The sequence below is a fragment of the Solanum tuberosum genome, unplaced genomic scaffold, assembly GCF_000226075.1.
Source record: "Solanum tuberosum cultivar DM 1-3 516 R44 unplaced genomic scaffold, SolTub_3.0 scf00079, whole genome shotgun sequence".
Taxonomy (NCBI): Eukaryota; Viridiplantae; Streptophyta; class Magnoliopsida; order Solanales; family Solanaceae; genus Solanum; species Solanum tuberosum.
Window position 1 is genome coordinate 1070901 of NW_006239004.1, and position 20949 is coordinate 1091849.

At 34.4% G+C, this 20949-nt stretch overlaps 1 protein-coding gene across 4 annotated transcripts; it reads left to right on the forward strand.

The window, feature by feature from the left end:
• Positions 1-9437: 9437 nt before the first annotated feature.
• On the forward strand, positions 9438-12913 carry LOC102595427 (uncharacterized). Of its 4 annotated transcripts, none has more exons than XR_367240.2 (3): positions 9438-9612; positions 11090-11404; positions 12517-12913. XR_367240.2 is itself a non-coding variant. In XM_006346502.2 (2 exons), exons 1-2 carry the CDS (start codon positions 9510-9512, stop codon positions 11341-11343), a joined length of 357 nt encoding a protein of 118 aa, XP_006346564.1. In that variant the 5' UTR covers positions 9438-9509; the 3' UTR covers positions 11344-11509. The 4 variants fall into 4 exon arrangements, 2 of the variants coding, with proteins under 2 accessions (XP_006346564.1, XP_015163831.1); XR_001473345.1 differs by having other exon boundaries at positions 11090-11399; XM_006346502.2 differs by lacking the exon at positions 12517-12913 and having other exon boundaries at positions 11090-11509.
• The last annotated feature ends 8036 nt before the right edge of the window (positions 12914-20949 follow it).

Genomic DNA, 20949 nt, shown 5'->3' on the forward strand with positions numbered 1-20949 from the left:
GTGGGTGAACTTTACATGATTTGGGGTGTTGTTGATATATATGGATTTGATTTCTTGTCTCTTTTTGGATCTACCTAAGCTTGCAGTGGGAAATTTAAATTGAAATTATTATAACAAAAGATTTAACCTCCATTGAAGTACTTTAAGCTTTGACAAATAATGGGAGAGATAGTGGCTGTAAAATGGTAAAGAAGAAGAGAAAAATAAAATAAAATAGGCTAAATAAGCCCTTCACGCGTCAATAGCGAGTGTATAACACTCATTTTGTCATGTCAGCGAAAAGTGTCAAATGACACAACGGAGCCTGACATGAGGTGTCTAAAATGAACAAAGCCTAGTGAAAGTGTCTAAGTGAAAATTGTTGCCAACTTTAGGGGGCCACCGATGGGTTAGGCCTATTTAAAAATATAACTTCTTTCTGTGGTTTGAGATAATTGCTCAAAAACTAGCCCAAAGGCTCTCTAGGAAATCAAAGTTTCCTCTCTTGCTTACTTTGTGAAAGCATTTACTCTTTACTGAAACTAGCTCAAAGGCTCTGTTGGAAATCAGTGTTTACTTTATTGTTTAAATGTGAAAAACATTTACTCTTTGGGAATACATAGTCCCCATATACTTTATTGAAGAAATGAACTTCAACTCTTTACTTTTTACTTAAAAACTAGCTCAAAGGCTCCGTTGGAAATCGGTGTTTCCTTTCTTGTTTAAATGTGCAAACATTTTACTCTTTAGGAATACATAGTCCCCATATAGTCTTTTGAAGAAATGAACTTCAACTCTTTACTCTTTACTCAACTCAAATCTCAAGTCTTGAAACAAGTTTAAAGCATTTGTAAAAGACTTTTGGAAAACTCTAAGAACTTCTCTTGACTTGACTCTTAAATTTCCTTGAATTGAATTATGAATTCAAGGTTCATGATCTCATGTTTATGGATGATTTCATGATTTTTAGAAATACCTTAGAGTGTAGAAATCAACTAGAAAACATAGGTACGTTGCAAGGGAACTCAAACGGAAATGAGTGGGAAAGGGTGGAAGGCCTGGCAACCCTGGTGCTCTGAGTGGCATGGGGCGCCAGAGCCTAAACTGCAGGGTCTGGGTTGGGGCGCACTGGATGGCGTGGCGCCCCAGAGCCCAAACTATAGACCCCAAAGTGGGGCGCTCTGGTTGGCGCGGTGCCCCAGACCCCTTCCCAGAAATTTGACGAATTCTCTTGGTCGTTTTTCAACTCTAAACCCTCTAGATTAGATTGGTTCCTTCCCCAAACACTTAGATCCGAATACATAACCAAAATATGCAAGAATCTACTCAAAACGACAACTAATTTTATGAATCTAACTCAAGAAACTTCTCAACAATTCCAAACATCAAGAACCTAATAGAAACTTCAAATACAATCCATCAAGAACTCAATTTTTATACTTTCAAGACATAATTTCGCTGAAATAAATCATCATGGGTGAACTAACCCAACGCTATGTGATATCATATACCTCGTAGGGATCAACCCTTGGTGAAATCCACAAGAAAATCTTCAAGAACGTGACGATTCTAAGCTTTTCCTCCTCTTCTTTTATCTTCTCTCAAAACCCTAACTTATTTTTGTGAAGTGTAAACTGAATCCTATCAGTTGAGACCCCAACTTAATTACCAAAAAATGAATTTAATTAAATGGGTAGTGAAAAGACCTTAATACCCTTCTAAACTCCGGTTTTGACTTTTCTTATCTAGACAGCCCAACTTCAAATGGTCATATCTCCCTCATACGAACTCGAAATTGAGCAAACTCGGCGGCTTTCGAAAGATAATTCAAAGATATTTCCTACGGTATCTTGTATCACACCTAACTCATCCTGAGCTAGGATTTATGGTCGTTTGAAGTTGACCCAAAACTCATACTTAGCTTAACTTTGTCAGACTTTCCAAATTTGATTATTTTCAAAAACGGTTTCCTTCTAATTCTAGTTCTTTCGAATAGCGGGGTGTTACAATAACGGTCCAACAGACCATTTAGCCTAAATTTTTTGACAGACACATGTTGTATGGATGATTAATTATGGATTTTGATTTTCGTTAGTGGAGTTTGATTTAAATTGAGAATTTGTTCACTATTTTACTTAATTGAAAGAGGAATTTTTTAGTGAATAATTTTTCATTAGATTGGTTGGTTTAAATCTTGATTTTCTTTAAAGTAATTGAAAGATACTGTTGAAATTATCGATTGAACTAAGGGTTAAAAATATCTGAAAGACGTTCTTCCTCAAGACAAATTGCTTTTCTTGCATTTTTATTTTCACACCTAAATTTTAGAGGATTTATGAAAGTAATTTACGATAACTTTGGCCGACTTTTGTTTTTCAACTAGCTTGACCTCAAAACTTAACATACGACCATTGTGAGATTCGAATACCTCATAGCACATCCTTCTTAGCATATTAAACACTCTTAGTCTTGCCCCAAATGTATGAATTAATTTAAACATTCTGATTGGGTGAGATATTACATTATTGATTAGAATGAAAAAGTGAAACTAAGAATGCGATCAATTTTGAGTAAAAATAAGGAGAAAAATGATAAAAATGGTTATTTATGTATGAGCGTAGGTTCAAAAAAACATTTTTGAGTGTGCACTTAACAATTTTGGTTCTTTAAGTTTGTCAAAAGCTAAAACTTTCAATCTCGACAAAATATTAATCAAACTCTTTCTGTTAGATTTGATGAGAAGTACGATTTTTAAGAAAAATTATAAACATAAAAAATTTCATCAAATCCTAAAATATACAACATAAAAACTACACTAGACACTAAAAAGTAGCAAAAATTACACCTCAAGAAAAATACACTAGACATTAAAAATAAATTAGAAATAACAAAAATGAAAAATATTATCACTGCTAAAAACAAGGGAAAATCCTACGAACAAAACCTAGGGACAACATTGTAAACTTCAGCTACCATGGATTTAGAGCAGGAACAGTGCAGAAGCTTTTAGAGAAATCTGTTTAGAAAAGAAGAGGAAAGCTTTGTATTACACTGAAATTGTATCTATAACAATATAATGATCTACATGTCTATTTATACAGTAGTTTCTAACCAACTAATTATTGCTCTACTTACTATCATGACTAGCTAGCACTAACTAATTATAGGTTAGTTATAACATCCTAAATAACTGCCATGCCACTAGCCTCAATACTCCCCCTCAAGCTGGATGCCAAGAATACATTCTTTAGACCAAGCTTGACAAGTAAATGACCATGTTGAGCCTTTCCCAGCCCTTTGGTAAACAAATCAGTTGGTTGCTCTCTTGTTCCTATGTGATGAGTCTTGATCAGTCCTTGTTGTAGTTTTTCCCTCACAAAATGACAATCAATGTCAATGTGCTTAGTTCATTCGTGAAATATTGGATTTGCTGTTATTTGTATAGCAGCCTTGCTATCACAATGCTAATCAATAGGTTGTACAATTGAAACTCCTAGTTCCTTGAACATGCCTGTTAACCAAGAGAGTTCTGCCACTGTAGATGTCATGCTCCTAAATTCAGCTTCAGTTGAGCTCATGGAGATTGTCTCTTGCTTCTTTGACTTCCATGAAATTAAGGAAGATCCAAACTTGATCATATAGCCCCTGATTTTCTGGATTGGGGACAGGCAACCCAGTCTGAGTCACAATAGGAAAATAATTGATGAGATGTAGTTGAAGACATAAACAAGCCAAGGCCTGGAGCATTCTTAATATAGCTAATCATCCTGATAGCAACAAGCATGTGAGATTCTTTTGGTTTGTGCATGAATTGACTCAGAACCTGCACTGTGTAAGCAATGTTAGGTTTGGTCATAGTGAGATATAGCAGCCTTCCAACTAGTCTTTGGTACCTCTCTGGATCAATCAGTAACTTATCATTTGCTGTGCTTCATGTGGCTACATCAAACTCATAGGAAGTAAGTCTTTGATTAAAGTCCAGTGGAGTTGAAGCAGGTTTAGCTCCCCCTTGCCCTAAATCTGCAATTAATTCAAAGGCATATTTTCTCTGATTCAATAAAATACCACACACATTCCTGGAGAATTCAAGGCTAAGAAAAAATCTCAAGTCACCAAGATCCTTCATCTTAAACTTCTTCTGAAGGTTGGATTTGGTAGATTGAATGAGTGTAAGGTTTGAACCAGTAAGCATAAGATCATCCACATAGACCAAGACAACAATCACATCAGAACCAACAGTGAGTGTGAACAAAGAGTAGTCAAAATTACTCTGAACAAACCCCAAATCCTTCAAAGCTGCAGTGAGCTTCAAGTTCCATTGCCTGGAAGCCTGTTTCAATCCATACAGAGACTTCTTTAGCTTGCAAACCTTGTAATGAGGAACTTTAAGAAATCCTGAAGGAATCTGCATATAAACCTCCTCAACCAAATCACCTTGAAGGAAGGCATTGTACACATCCATTTGATAGATATTCCAGTGTTTAGAGGTAGCAACAGCTAGGACAGACCTGACAGTCACCATCTTAGCAACTAGGGAGAAGATTTCTTTGTAATCAAGACCCTCCTTTTGGCTAAATCCCTTGGCAACTAGCCTTGCCATGAACCTTTCAATCTGACCATCAGCTTTATACTTGATTTTAAACACCCATTTGCAACCCACAACATTCTTTCCTAGAGGAAGATCAACAATGTCCGATGTACCATTTTCTTCAAGAGGAACAATCTCTTGTTTCATGGCAAGAACCCATCTGTCATCTTGAACAGCCTCATGATAGGTCTTAGGTTCAATTTCAGAGGTGTGAGCAGCTAGGCAGGTGGCATACTCAGGAGAGATTAGATCATCACTCAGGTAGTCAGACATAGGATAGATACAAGATTTAACCACATATTCATTAAACCACTTGGGTGTAGACTTAGGTCTGTGTGATCTTCTTAGTGGAGCCTCAGGAACAACAACTACTGGATGGTCTGCATGTACTGGTGCAGTATGAGGGGGAACAACAGGTACATGGACTATAGGGTCTACTGGAACATCATCAGCAAAGTCCATGACATGAAATATAGGATCATTACTAAGAATCATGTGTTTAAAGGGATAAACATATTCATGAAAAACAACATCCCTGCTAAAGAAGAACCTTTTAGGATGCAAATCATACAGTTTATAACCCTTCTTAATGGCTGAATAACCCATAAACACAGCAGGAAGTGCTCTGGCAGCAAACTTATCCCTCATCTGAACATTTACTGCATATGATAAACATCCAAAAATACTGAGATGATTAAGAGGTGGGGAAGTGTGATAAAACAACTCAAAAAAGGATTTATTCCTTAGCACAGATGAAGGAAGCCTGTTGATAATATGCACTGCTGTAAACACACAGTCACCCCAAAAACATAGAGGTATGGCAGCCTCAAGCCTGAGGGTCTTAGCTACTTCAAGCTTCTCTCCACCACTCCATTCTGTTGTGGAGTATAGACACATGTAGTTTGATGAATAGTCCCTTGTGCAATAAGAAAATTATGCATAGAGGAGTTAAGAAACTCTGAGCCATTATCAGTTCTAAAAACTTTGATTTTAGAGTTGTACTGAGTGTGAATCATTGAAAAGAAAGTTTTGAGCATCAAAAAAGTTTCATCCTTAGAATTCATCAAAAACAACCAAGTAAGTCTGGAGAAATCATCCACAACTATTAGAAAGAATCTTTTTCCATCAGTAGTTGGCATTCTATATGGCCCTCATACATCAACATGTATCAAATCAAACACAACTTTAGAATGAGTAATACTAAGAGGAAAGGGTAACTTGGTTTGCCTGGCTAAAGGACATACAAGACATAAACCACAAGACTTATCTACGCTACTATGTAGAAATTTGTCCATCTTTTGTAAGACAAGCAAAAGGCATGTGTCCAAGTTTTCTATGCCAAATGCTGAGTGTAGAAGTGTTTTTGACAACAGTTTGAGCTTTAGGAAAGAGTGAAGTGAAGGAGTATAGTGACTTAGCAACATCACAAAACAAATAAAATCCACCCGATTCTCTACCAGTCCCCAACACCTTGCCACTGCAAAGGTCCTGAAATATACATAATTCAGGATAGAAAGCCACCATACAATTCAACTCCTTAGTGAGCTTGGAAACAGATAGCAGGTTAAAATGGAAGTTAGGTATATAAAGTATATCATGAATTTGTTGTGTTGGCAATATATGCACTGAACCTTTGTGTGTGATGTCAGACTTTTCACCATTAGGCAAATGTACTTGACCAACATTAGATAATTGTTGTGGCTCATTTAGGATATCTAGGTTGGACACCATATGATTAGTTGCACCTGTATCTATCACCCACCGAGTTTTCTCCAATTTAGATAATAGTGATAGAATTATACCTGAGCTTGATTTAGTAGAGTTAGAAGGACCTGCTAGGGTGGCTGTGGCCACATTAGCTGTGACATCCGACCCTTTGAGAATCATCTGATGAATCTGGTAGTACTGTTCAGGGGAGAAAATAGGTTGAACAGCCTCATGAGTGGTAGTTTGTGGTGGAGAATCCTCAGCTACATAATTTACAGCAGTCTTTGGATAGGAGTTATGTTTCAGCTTAGATCTATTATCATGGAAAGATCTATCAGGTTGAAATTCTCCTTTGTCCTGCTGAGAGTTTCTATTGTACTGATTCCTATCGTTGAATTGACCAAGCAATCTCCTACAAACTGCTCTAGTATGGCCCGACTTTTGGCAATAATCACGATATAGATTTGTCATTAAGGTAGTGGTGTCAGTGATCTCCAAATCTGGCATGACAGAGATAAGAGATCTCTAACTTTCCTCTTGTATAATAAGAACATAAATCTGATTCAAGGATGACAAAGGTTGCATCATCAACACCTGACTCTTGGCTCGAGAATAGGAATCATTCAATCCTGTGAGGAATTGAAAAATGCTGTGTTTCTGAATGTGCTCAGTAAATATCCTTGAGGTCTCATAATTGCAGGTAGGAGGAGGAATTAAGGCATCAAATTCATCCTACATATCACTCAGCGTGGAGAAATAAGTTGATACAATAGTGGTACCTTGAGTGAGAAAAGCGATCTCCTTATGCAGATGAAAAGTCCAAACACTGTTCTCCTTGTCAAACTTATCCTTCAAATTCTCCCAAACCTTTTGTGAATCTGAGGCTTACGCAATGCCAGTTAGCAACTCCTTCGAGACTACGTTCATGATCCAGGATAATACAATGGCATTACACCTTTCCCATCGTTTCAACAATACTCCAGTATATGAGGATTTCGCACAACTACCATCAACAAAATCGAGTTTATTCTTTCCCAGTAAAGCTATCTTCATGTATCTGCTCCATAAGGTGTAATTCTCAGTGCCGTTCAATTGCAGAGCAATCAGGGTAATTCTGGGGGTATTTGTAGATTGGAGAAATATCGAATCATTGTGATCAATAGGAGGCACTGGAGTATCAACCATTGATGAAGATTGATGCTTAGATCCAGAAAAAATAAATAGAGGATCGTTTACTCGAATAGTGATGGAAGAGAGAGACGATTGCGGAAATGTATACATGCGATCATAAGCTCTGATACCATGTAAACTTCAGCTACCATGGATTACTCCATGGATTTAGAGCTGGAACAGTGCAGAAGCTTTTAGAGAAATCAGTTTAGAGAAGAAGAATAGGAAAGCTTTGTATTGCACTGAAATTGTATCTACACTAATGATCTACAAGTCTATTTATATAGTAGTTTCTAACCACTAATTACTGCTCTACTTATTATCATGACTAGCTAACACTAACTAATTATAAGTTAGTTATAACATCCTAACTAACTGCCATGTCACTAGCCTCAATAAACATTAGAGAACCAAAGATTTATTTACTACGAAAATTAAGCAAAGTTGCAGTTGGAGAGTGAAATAAAAATAATAAATGTATTCATTTTTATTGTGATATTTTAATAAAATCGAGATTCATGTATCTTACCTAGCCTATAAACTCCTTTGGTTTTAATAGATGGAGTTTGTCAATTTCTATATTTTGAGACACTATATTCCTACATTAAAAGTCTATTCTACCTTTTTTTGAAGTGTGTATCTCTTGAGGTAAGTTCTTTCTAATTACATTATTTTTTCATAATTCTTGTCAAATTTAATGGAGATAGTTGGATAAATATTTTATGGAAGATCAAAATTATTTTATTTTTGGCAATGTTGAAGAATCAAGACGATTAAGTGCATAGTTAACACTATTTTGAAGAGAAAATGACATAAATTGTCCCTTAACTATAGTAGTAGGTCTAAAATGGTCCCTTAACTATACACCTAACGGATTTAGTCCTTTAATTATTCAAAAATTTATCAGCTTTGGTCCCTTAACTATACACTTATCGGTTTTAGTCCCTTAACTATAAACTTACTGATTTTAGTCCTTTAAGTATTCAAAAACTTATCAGGTTTAGTCTTTGTCCATTTTCTTAATACAAATAGCTGAGGTTTATATTGACGGAATCCACGTCTCAAGAAATTAAATCCTTTAGCAACTTTTTCTGTTGTTTCTCTCTCTCCGCTACTTTTTCTTCAAATTAACCTTATGCGAAGAACCTTCATCTCAACGATTTAAAATAAAATTCACGAGAAAAGAAAATATAAGTCATAATTTTATTCAACAGAGGATAAAATGAATCATATTATTGCTACTAATGACTTGAATATACTAAACTTTATTATAAAAAAAATAAAATTATTACCCATTAAATCCAAAGTTTGTACTCCAACAACTTCACTGAATGGAATTTGTTTAATTTTTTAGAAATTGAAATTTATAAAATGGTAAATTTGCAATTTTTTTAAAATAGATTAATTTTATTATTCTATTCATTTTATTTTACGTAAAGAAATTTGAGTAAATTAAATAAAATGCGCACTTATTATCATATTCAAGTGCGGATTCAAGTCATTAATAACAATTATATGCTTAATTTTATTCTCCATTGAATAAAATTAGGACTTATATCTTCTTTCCTTGTTAATTTTATTTTGAATCGTTGACGTTATTGTTCTTTTCATAAGAGTAGTTTGAAGAAAAAAGGACGGGGATAGAGAAACAACTTGAAAAATTAATTAAAGATTTAATTTCACGAAGATTTCGGTTAATATAAATCTAAGCTATTTGTATTAAAAAATGGACAAAGACCAAACCTGATAAGTTTTTGAATATTTAAAGGACTAAAATTGGTAAGTTTATAGTTAAGAGACTAAAACCGGTAAGTGTATAGTTAAGAGACTAAAGCTAATAAATTTTTGAATTGTTAAAAAATTAAATCCGTTAAGTGTATAATTAAGAAACCATTTTAGACCTACTCCTATAGTTAAAATTTTCTCCCATTTTGAATCTGCCTTTAAATATAAAAATTCATTTTCTTAAATATACTTTTAGTAACCCATCTTTGTCATTTTTTTTCCTCTAAAAATAAGGGACTTGTTAGAAAAGACAGCAATTGGAAGGAAATCAGAGAGAAAGATGGATCCTCGTCCTCCTCATTCGCAGGCACAGTTACTGAATAGCTGGCGTGGTGCCAAATTTATTTGGCGTGCTGTTCTCATCTTCAATCTCGGCCTCGGTGGTAAAATCCTAAACCTCACTGCTCTATTTTGCCTTTCGTATTACAAGTTTCATGCATTTCTGTATAGGGTTTTAACTTTTATTGGCAGAAAAATGTGTTTCCACTTGATATTGCTATCTACTGTGCAAAAGTTGTATGTGTGTGGGTGGAGTATGTTTTATTTCTGGACATTGTTTCTTGTTGGGTTTGGTTTAGTGGGAGTAATAATTTTGGCACAGTTTTCTAAGAGCTGGTGATATGTGCTTAATCTGCTTGCTTATATGAAAATGAAAGAATTTGATTTGAGCTCTGGGTTGCATTTTGTTGTGCATATCATGTATTGGATGATAAATTAATGTGGTTGTGTTTAATTTTTTCTTTCCTTGAGGAGACACAATGTTTTATGACTTATGGGAGTGAAAGCTAACAAGCTCCAAATGTTGCTTATTTCCGTTGATTCATGATCCTGTGTTTGCAAATATGGATTTTGACATAGTAGCCTGAATGGAATAATTGCTTCTTCGTATCCATTCAGAAACATGCTACTTGTAACTTATGTTTAGATCCTTACTTTATTATAGAAAGAATTCGGGCCATTTGGTTTTTTGGGATCCAGTCGTTTCGTCTAGAAGATAAAAAAGGAAATTCACTTCACTTAAGTTCCCCTTTGTGCTTGTCTACGTAAATGAGTTCTTCGAGGTGAGTGTTGCAGATTTAGAGGATTGACAGTGTTTCTGTTTAACCTTGTGTCTATGTAAATGAGTTCTTTGAGATGAGTTGTGTTTCTGTTTAACTTTAATCCTACTATGCCGGATTTTCTCCCTCGAAAACCTTGTGTTGGACTTGTGATTTTCTAGACATATCCTCTTCAATTTCTTTGAGTTAATGTTGTTTCATTGATACTTGATTCAATTATCAGAATTAGAGTTCTGCTCCTATTATTATTGATGCAAATTAGGTCTTGGCTAATTCTGTGAATTTGAGCGTACATGCAACGTTTAATCGTGGAAGACGAGGCAACGGCATGACCTATTGATAAGAATAAATGCAATGGATAAATTGACACGTCGACTTCTTAGTTCTTCTTGTTCTTGGGGAATGAGTTACCATGCAGCGGTCTGAACCTATAGGTGGATTCACTTCTCCACCTGACCTTATTTCAGTTTATGACGTAGATACTTTGCTTACTTACTATTTTATGAGGGAAAAACATTTTTATTGACTCAACCTTTGTAGTACACCCTTCAAATGCTTTTTTCCCCCTCACTGAAGTGTAACATTTTAGTTTTAATCTTTAAGTATGGAGCCATCCTCCTGTTTAAAAAAGTGTGGAGCCGTCTATCTAAAATGCTCCATATCAAGTATGTCATGGAAGGTGGCATTAACTTGCCTTCCAATTCCTGCTAGCATTTTACGTAAAATTGTCATTCTGTACATGTTCTAATGGCTCAGATTCCTTGACTTCCTGATAAATTGACAATTATTTCTACTTTTGCAGCTTACCTCTTTACAAGACCTGCTAAGAAGGAAAAAAAAGCTATCACTAGACAACCCATTACTCCAGCTGAGATTACTACTCCCACTCCACCCGCTCCTCAAAATTTTGAACCCATCTTTTCTCCTATTCCAGAACCTGTGAAGGTGCCAGAGCCCCTTTCTGTAAAGCAGCAACGCAGTGTTTTTGGATGGATGCTGAAAGAGAAAGAGGATGGTCAAACCTCAAAACCGAGAGGAGAAGAAGATTATCAATGAAGAAAATGCTCTACTGAAACAGTTCATACGAGCAGATTACACCCTGAAGATCTGATGTAACGTAAATGTTTCTTGATTCAAAATTTTCTTAGGCTGCTTACCATCATTTATGACGTGACATATTTTTTTTGTTACCTTCAATCTAATTGATACTGTTACTTTTTGAGTAGGCAATATAGATAATAGATGATTTGGTACAGTAGAATTTTTTATTGCTAGTGGAGGAAACTAATGGAGTTTCACGACTGTTTCGTTTATTCAAATGAACTTTTTCTCACTGCACTTCATAAGATGGTCATTTGTGTTGATTTCATGAGTTATCAAAATTCTTTAGTTGTTTATTCTTGTTAGTTGATAGGAGTATTTATAAAATGTGAACTTTTTTCTTGACCTATTTGGTTACCAAACAACAGATACACACCAAATATACACTTTCCATGTCAAATTTTGTCTTAAACCAGGAAAAAAGAAATTCACAAACCAACTTCCTTCAAACCCTACTGTCCAGAAAAAAATAGAAAAACAACTAGCCATAGCATAAAAAAGATAACATCGATGTGGACACTTAATGTTGGACCAAAAGCATATGTTCATTTATAATCTCTAGTTGCAACTGGCCAATCTAGTATTCCAAGCACATTCATATACTGTTCAGTATTTCTCAAGTTCTCATATTGCTTTATCACAACCCTGAGGCTAATCACTTAAAAGCTTTTTACACTCTCAGTGTATTGCAGTTTTGGCAGCTTGAATGCTAACCTTTTTCTTATTCTACTTTTGTTTAATGATTTGCCAACCTAAATCTTGCTTTTGTTGCATAATCCTCAAAACACACCCATGTGACATTCTTGCCTACCCGAAACCCCACTACCCGGATGAGAACAAAAAGTATTTGCATATGACAATATTGATTCATAAGTTTTTGCATGCTTGTGTGTATGTTAGAACTGGGTTTTGGATAGTGGTTTGTTTTGCCATTCTGTTGACAAAGGTGGATCCAAGATTTAAATATTAAAGGTTCCTACTGCAATCCATATGATTTACTGTATCCAAAGTCTACTATTTGTACTAGTGTAGTGAATTTTTGTTAACACATCTGAGCCAAAGTTACAGGGTTTGGATGAACCGATAACTATTGCACAACATCCCATTTGTTCTTGGATTTCTGTGCAGAATGTTTTGCCGCCGGACATTGTGCAAAAGCTGTATGTGGATGGATCGTTATGTTTACTGTCGGTACTTGGTCAGCCACCTTGTTATTTTTGGCCATTATTTCTTATCTGGTGTAGTAAGAATATGAAGTTTATTACAGTTATATAAGAGCTTAATGCTCTGTCCTTGGATAACTGCCCAAAATCTGTTCTTTCGGATGAGAATGAAAGAAATTCAATAGGACTTTGTGTATCATAGTCAAGGTGCATTTTATAGTTCATAGGTCATAGCATGTATCAGATGATGAATAAATATAGTAGTAGTTGATTTGAGTATATTCTTGACAAGGCGGACATGTTTTGGTGATTTCAGATTGATTCATGATCCCTTTTCTACAGATTTGGACAGTAGTTTTGACACAATGTAGTTGATTCTTGCTATCCATTCAGTATTCAGTATTAACATGCAACTCTAGTATAACTATGTTTAGTTTTTCTTTATTACAGAACTCAAAAGGAATTTGGGCCTTTAATTTATTGGATTTCAAGTTGAACTTTTCTGAGCAGTCATTCAGTCTATGAAAATATAAGCCTCCTTCATAACTGAAGCTCCTCTTTCTGCTTGACGTCATGGAATATGAATGAATTCTTCACAATGAATATTGCAAATTTAGAAAATTGGTGGTGTTTCTGCTGTGTTTTAATCTGGACTTGAATAATTAACGAGTGATTTAACAGACACATATTGGTAACAGTTCTCAGAAATGACTTCTTTGTGTGTTTCTTTCTTTGTTTCATGGGTATTTGATTCAATGATCAGAATTGGATAATTATATTGACAGACGCTGAGTTCGGCTACTATTTTATTCGGTAAAAAATTAGGTCCAAATCTAGTGCCGGCAAAATGAGCCCATATTTTGGTAACCCGCCCATATTTTAATGGGTTGATACCCATATAATCAACCCATAAAAATATAGGTAACATATGGGTACAATATGGATTTGCCAAATGAGTTAAGTTTCTAACTTTTATTCACTCAAAATTCATGATATCACTAAAAATATTGTAACTTCTCTTCCTTTTTATGTTCTTCTATAGATCTAATTATTTTTCTCTATAATTGAAAAGGTGAAGTCTTTGGCCCTCCAAAAGTATATATTTTAAATATACATTTCTTTTGTTAATAAAATTATATTTTTTTATTTGTTTAATTTTATATTGGATGATAAATAATAGTGTAAAATAAGCAAATCATGTATTAGTATTGACATTGCTTAAAATGCATTAAGCATGTTTTAGTCCTAAAATGCAAATATTCATTTATTTTGAAATTAATTTTTTTTTTCCCTTGTTATTGCATAAATTTATTTTATATTGAAAAGTTATAGGAATTTTTTTTTTACTTTTATGATTCAATAAAACTAAATGAAGCATTTTCAACATTTTTCATCCAAAAAAAAGACAAAAATATTTTCTCCTTGTTGAATTTTTAAGTAGAGTACTATTTACTCATGAAAATATGGGTAAACTAGTATTTTACCCAACCCATTTGTTATCCAATCTATTTTACTCATATCAAATATGGACGGGTTGAATTATTACCCATTTTATATTGACCCATTTTCAACCTTCCTAAGTGAAGTTTGGAGCGGGTAAGATGTATGCAAACTTTATATCTGTCTTTATAGGATAGAAAAGTTATTTATAACAAGTGTAACAACAAGTATTATTACACATGAAAGAGAACAAAAATAAAGAAAGATAAAGGAAGAGGAAAAAACTAGGGAATACATAAATCATACTACTAGAAGTACGATAACACTTGACTAATCTACTGCTACTCTTATATTCTAATCCTCAATTTATATACCTTCTTATCATGTCCTTAACCAATTAAAGTTGTGTGATATCCAATCACCTCTCAAATTCTTTTTAGCATATAATTTCTTCTTAAAATCAGTTTAATTTGGACCTAATTCATATCCTACTACATTAGGAGGCAGTATCCATGATATGATTTGATACATAATTATTTTTTGTGGTTAGTGGTCCGGATTAAAGGAATCGCCTTGCTGGTTTGTTAGACGACGAAATGATCTTTTTGTTACTACATTTCGTAAAATAATTATTTGTGTTTGATATTTCACAAGTTATCAATATTGAAGTCAATGGGCGGATTAGATTAAATTTAAGTATGGTAAAATCAGTTGAATATTTAGTAGGCGTTTGGCTATATTTTTGTGAAAATATAAAAAAATAGTTTTTATTTTTAAAGTGACAAATATATTCGGAAATTGGAGTTGTGCTTGCTATAAAATAGATTAAAGTTTTGTTTTAAATTTTTTATGAATAATGTGGAGTGAAAAAAGTGAAAAATGTTATATCATATTTGTATTATAGTGAATGTCTATTATGTGGAGTTTGTTAGAGAAAAGTTAGAAATCCTAGGGAGAAGAAATAAAACTTCTTATTCCTCTTGAATGATATTTAGGGATACACAGATCTGATTTACAATGAAGAAAACATATTTATTTATAGGAGAAAAGTTAGAAATCCTACGTGGAGATCAAGTCAACTTTCTCCTATAAATAAGTATGTTTTCTTCATTGTAAATCAGATCTGTGTATCCCTAAATATCATTCAAGAGGAATAAGAAGTTTTATTTCTTCTCCCTACTTTATTCTTCTTGTTGTTTTATATAATTTGATAACACATTATCAACACGAATTTCTAACCAATTGAGTTTGATTTAATATGTCCGATTCAGATTAGTAGAAAATTTATGAAGTTTGGTGCACAACTGGTAACTGATGTTGTTCGGTTTAATAAGTGGGTGAGTGTATGTCAATAGGTATGCTTGTAATTCTTAGTGAGTTTGTGTTTTATTAAGTTATATATTATAAAAGATTAGAATAGCCACCACAAATAAAGTAGTACGAATCTTTTGCCTTTTGTTCTTGATTTAATATTATTATTGTTACTTGTAAGTAATGTAACTGATTTTCCACTTGGCAAGTCTTCTGATTCGGATTGTCAGAAGACTTGTCAAGTGGAAATATTTTTAGATGCTCGAGGCTGAATCCTATTGCACTTTGACATATTACCTTATTGGTTGAGGGTGACATATTATGTCATTGGTTGAGGGTAAGACGATAGATTCAAGTCCTATCGCGTCAAAAGGATAAGACATGGGGTTAAAAGTTTTGATGCATCATAAGATTTTGAATTCATATCCCATCAATTTATGGCCTAAGACACATTTATATTGTAAAGACATTTGATTAAGTCTCAATGCGCTATATTGATGATATATTGACTATTAAAGCAAACAATGTGCTTCAGTCATGAAACCTATTCCATTGAAATCACTTCATTCCCTCAAGTGAATATGATAGCAGTGCATAATTATGTCTGAAAGAAGAAAAGTGATTGAATAATGCACATGAATGTGGAATGAGGTACTACGATATCATAAGATGATATGCTCAGGTGAATGTGTTCCGTTCATGAAGAATGAGAACTTTTAATAAATGCTAAAAATATAGATCCATTCTCTGAAGTGAATGAGGTGTAAGACCACCATGCTAAGCATGGAAAAAGGTCGTGACCTTGGTCGTGCAATTGAGGCACATTCCTAGTAAATAGGGCAGGGCATAAACACCGAAAAACTAAAATATCGAATCGAACCAAATTATTTCGGTATTTCGGTTTCGGTATTTCAGTTTTTGGTTCGGTATATGTTTTTATATTTTTCGGTATTTCAATTCGATTTTCGATATGTAATTTTTGTATTATTACCGAAATATATTATATTAATTATTAATATTAAATAATAAATATTATAATTTAAATTTAAAAGAAAAATTAGGTCAAAGAGTACACAAGACTGAAGACCTTTTGTCTTTTCAAACTTTTCTTCTTTACACTCTATAGTAGCCGCAACACTCAGCAGCACGAACAACAACAACACGCACGTCAGTTTCCTACTTTGGCACTTTCCACTTCCGGCGATCGGCATCGACCAACAGTAGCAAGCAGCACGACAGTCGTCGTCGCCCGCCAGTCCGTAGTAGACCAGCGTCCAAGAGCACACAACAGGCAGCAACTGACCACTTTCCAATTTTCAGACAACAGCCGACCACTTTCCACTTTCTGCAACCGATCGGCGACCACCATCAGGTGTTGTATTCAATAGATTGATTATATTTTTGTTGTCAATATTTCTTCTTTCATTTTAAGTTACCAAGTTTCAAAAAGAACATTTATTCTTTCATTATCTTTCTTTCTTATTTTTTATTATGTTACTAGTTACTACTTACTAGTTAGTGTGTGAATTCATTGTGAAATAATTTTTTAATTATATAGATGGCTGAACAAAATCAATTAAATGTGGGTGTGGCTGATCAAAGTCGAATAAGTATGGCTGGTTCTACGGATAATACACCTACTAATAGGAATGACGCGTCAATTGGCACAGAGGAAACAAAAAAAAAGAAAAAGAAATGGATCCTAGGTCTACTGTTTGGCAACACTTTGATTTTTTTTGTAAATGGTGTATTAGTTAAAGCAAAGTGTTTACATTGTAAACAAAACTATGTTTCTAATACAACTAGAAATGGAACAAGTGGACTGAGACAATATTTGACTAACCGATGTAAAGTGTATAAACCCCCGTCTGTTGCACCTGACATTCAAAAATTGTTAAATATTCAAAGTAACAATTTTTCGATAGAGAATTGGAAATTTAAGCAAGAGGTAGCTAGGAGAACTTTAGTTGAGATGATAATTTTGGATGAACTACCTTTTAGTTTTGTTGAAAAAGAAGGCTTTAAGAAGTTTATGAGTAAACTCCAACCATTGTTTCGGATTCCTTCTCATAGAACCATAACAAGGGATTCTTATGAAGTTTATGGTGAATTGAGAATGAATTTGAAAAAGAATTATAGATAAATACAACCAAGAATTTGTCTCACAATAGACACATGAACCTCGGTGCAAAGATCAATTATATGTGTTTGACTGCTCACTTTATTGATAGGGATTGGGTGCTTCATAAAAGAATATTGAATTTTTGTCCTATCACTAGTCATAAAGGTGAGCATTTGACTGAGTATATTAGTAATTGTTTATTTGATTGGAACTTGGACAATGTCTTCACTGTTACGGTTGATAATGCTTCTTCAAATGATGTGGCAGTTTTAGAGTTGTCCAAAAAATTAGATATGTGGGGAACTAATATGATGGATGGTAAGCATATCCATGTGAGATGTATGGCTCACATACTTAATCTAATTGTGCAAGATGATTTCAAAGAAATTGATCCTTCTATCAAACGGGTGAGACAAATGGTGAAATATGTTAGATCATCTTCTACAAGGACAAGAAACTTCTTGAAATGTGTTGAAATGCAAAACATAGAATGTGATAAAATGTTGTCTTTAGATGTGCCTACTAGGTGGAATTCCACCTATTTGATGTTGGATACGGCAAAAAAATTTGAGAAGACTTTTGAGAGGTTTGATCTTTATGATGGTAATTTTAATTCTTTTCTTGCTATTGATGTTTGTGAAGATGGAAGTATTGCAGGTTCAATTCAAAATGAGGATTGGGCTAATGTGAGAATGTCACAAAGTTTCTTGAAAACTTTTATGAGCTTACATTGAAAGTTTCAGGTTCACGGTATGTTACTTGTAATGTTCATTTTGAGGATATTATGTGAACTTGATGCATATTTGAAAGTATGTATGACAAGTGATGATGTTGATTTGAGTAAAAATGGCTTCGGGGATGAAAGAAAAATTCAAGAAATATTGGGGTACTCCTGAAAAGATGAACAAAATGCTTTTTATTGCTTCTGTTTTGGATCCTCGCAATAAATTTGTGTATGTTAGTTTTGCTCTTGAAGAATTACTTGAGGAAGAAAAGGAAAAGACAGTTAATAATAAAGTAGATGTTTACTTGAAGAAATTGTTTGCGATCTATGTAAGTAAGTATGCAAAATGTTCTAAAAATCAATCATCTTCATCTGACTTATCTGATTCATCTACTTGTGGTCTTTCTCAAATTATGAAAACAAATTCTTTGAGAACTAAAGAAACAAAAGGAAGATTCTGGAAGTTTAGGTGTTAAATCTGAGTTGGATAGATATCTTCTTTAAGACCAAGAGCCTGAATATGAGTATTTTGATATTTTGATTTGGTGGAAAGTTCATTATTCTCCTAGATTTCCTATACTTTCACAGTTGGCTTGAGATGCATTGGCTATTCCTATGTCGAGTGTGGCATCAGAATGTGCATTTAGCACCGGTGGTCGTATTCTTGATCCCTTTAGAAGTTCATTGACTCTCAAATGTGTGCAATGCCTTATTTGTGTCCAAGATTGGCTTAGACAAGAAACTAAGCCTATTTGTGTTGAAGAAAGTTTGGAGTTTCTTGAAAAAATTGAACTTGGTAAGATTTTTTAGTTTTTATTTGTTTTTGAAAAAAATAAAATACTTGTTGTGTTGTATGACATTTGATTTTCTTATTTATAGAGATGACAAATAGTGAAAGAAACTCTTTCATTGTTGATCTATGATTGGCTTGTGGTGAGTTCAATACATCATTTATTTAATCATATCATTTTTTTAATCTTAAAATTAAAGTAGTATTCTAAAATTTGATTTTATCTTAAAAGGTCCAAGAGTCAAGACAATGAAGAAATGTGTAAAGTACTAAGTTTTGTTAGTGTTTTTATTGGCACTTGAGACTTGAAAGTGGTCTCATGGAAGAAAGTCAAGAAACTACATTGTTGCTCATTATTGTTATTTGTTATTGTTGGCACTTGAAACTTGAAAGTGGTCTCATGAAAGAAGCTACACTGATTGTTGCTCATTGATGTTGCTTGTTATTGCTGGCACTTGAAACTTGAAAGTGGTCTCATGGAAGAAACTACATTGGTGCATTATTGTTACTTGTTAGATTACTATTTTTTTTTTTGGTAAAAGGGATACTTTTATGTATATATATATATATATATATATATACACATCAGGACATTACAGTAGCAGTAGCAGAAATAGAGTTAGCGTCTCCAGCAGTTATAGTAGTAATAGCATCGCTACTAGTTACAACACTAGGAATAATATTTAAGTTTCCAAGCATTGCAAGCTTGGTACATGTAGATAGTGAAATACTTCTAGTAGTTGCAGCTCCATTTTTGTCAGCTTGCAAAATAGGTTTGGCACCTGCTGGAGTTGCTTCTAGGATACGAGTAACATTATTAACTTCTAATTAGCTTCATTCCTTCGCCAAAAAGTCTGCTAGCCAATTTTCTTGCCGGAAGTTATGGCGTACCACTGGATTCCCCAACCTCCTCAATAGCGACCTGTAAGATTCCACAATAGGCTGGTAGTTAGGATGGGCATAGTGAAAAAGATCAATTACCTCAATGGAGTCAATTTCCACTTCAAGAGAAGTAATATGATTGTCAAGGACAAGCTCTAGTCCAGTATAGAGAGCTTCCAGTTCTGTCATCACATGGCTATAAGCATAGATTTTTTTACAAAAGCCAACAACCCAGTTGCCAACGAAATCTCTAAGAACCCCACTGATGCTACCTGTGTGACTACCTTGGAGGAATGCACCATCAATATTTAATTTAAAAGTATTTGCAGCTGGGGGAAACCAACAGATAGAGATGTTTTTCTTAGCGGGGATTGTCGGAGACGAGTCAGTCATGAATTTAAATTCTTTGGCTCGCATACAAATTTGAGAAGGGGAAATGTAATCTTGAGTGGTTGAACTTGGATGAAAGACCTGCTGGTTCGGTGCAACCAGTTATGCCATAGAGCGAATGGGTAGAAGTCTTCCAATACAGGTTTGTGTCACTGAGGGGAGCATCCAGATCATGGATATTTTGGAGCCAATGGGTAAGTGTGCTCATGATGTAGTGCATATTTAATCCTAGATCGAGCCAGAATTTTTTGACCACGTAGCAATCCAAGAAAATATGTTTAATTGTTTCAGGAGTATTATGGCAGAGAGGACAAGTGGGATCAATACTTAATCCCATATGATGAAGGTACCTGTTCGTAGGCAGTCTACTATATGAGCAAAGCCAGAGAAATGTCTTTATTTTGTTAAGCGTATTGAGAGACCAAATCCATTGGAAGGTGTATTTAGGCACATCTACAAGTTCAAGAAACTGTCGTACAAATTTAGTAGAGAAGACCCCATTAGATTGGAGAAACCAGTAAGGCACGTTGCAAGTATGCTGTTTAAGTTTAATAGTGTGGGCTTTGCTGACAATGTCATTGGGCATGATTAGAGACAGACTTTCCCAATTCCACCTATCGCCACTCCAGAGATAAGTCAACTTAAGGGAATATTCATTACTTTTTAAGGGCCCTTGAATGAGAGTACGAAGGGGGGGGGGGGGTGTGCGGGAGCGAGCGAGGGCGCACTAGGTCGCGGG

Coding starts and splice junctions, on each gene's coding strand:
- LOC102595427 (XM_006346502.2), top strand. CDS start 9,510: ATGGATCCTCGTCCTCCTCATTCGCAGGCACAGTTACTGAATAGCTGG. Junction 9,613..11,089: donor CTTCAATCTCGGCCTCGGTG/GTAAAATCCTAA, acceptor CTACTTTTGCAG/CTTACCTCTTTACAAGACCT.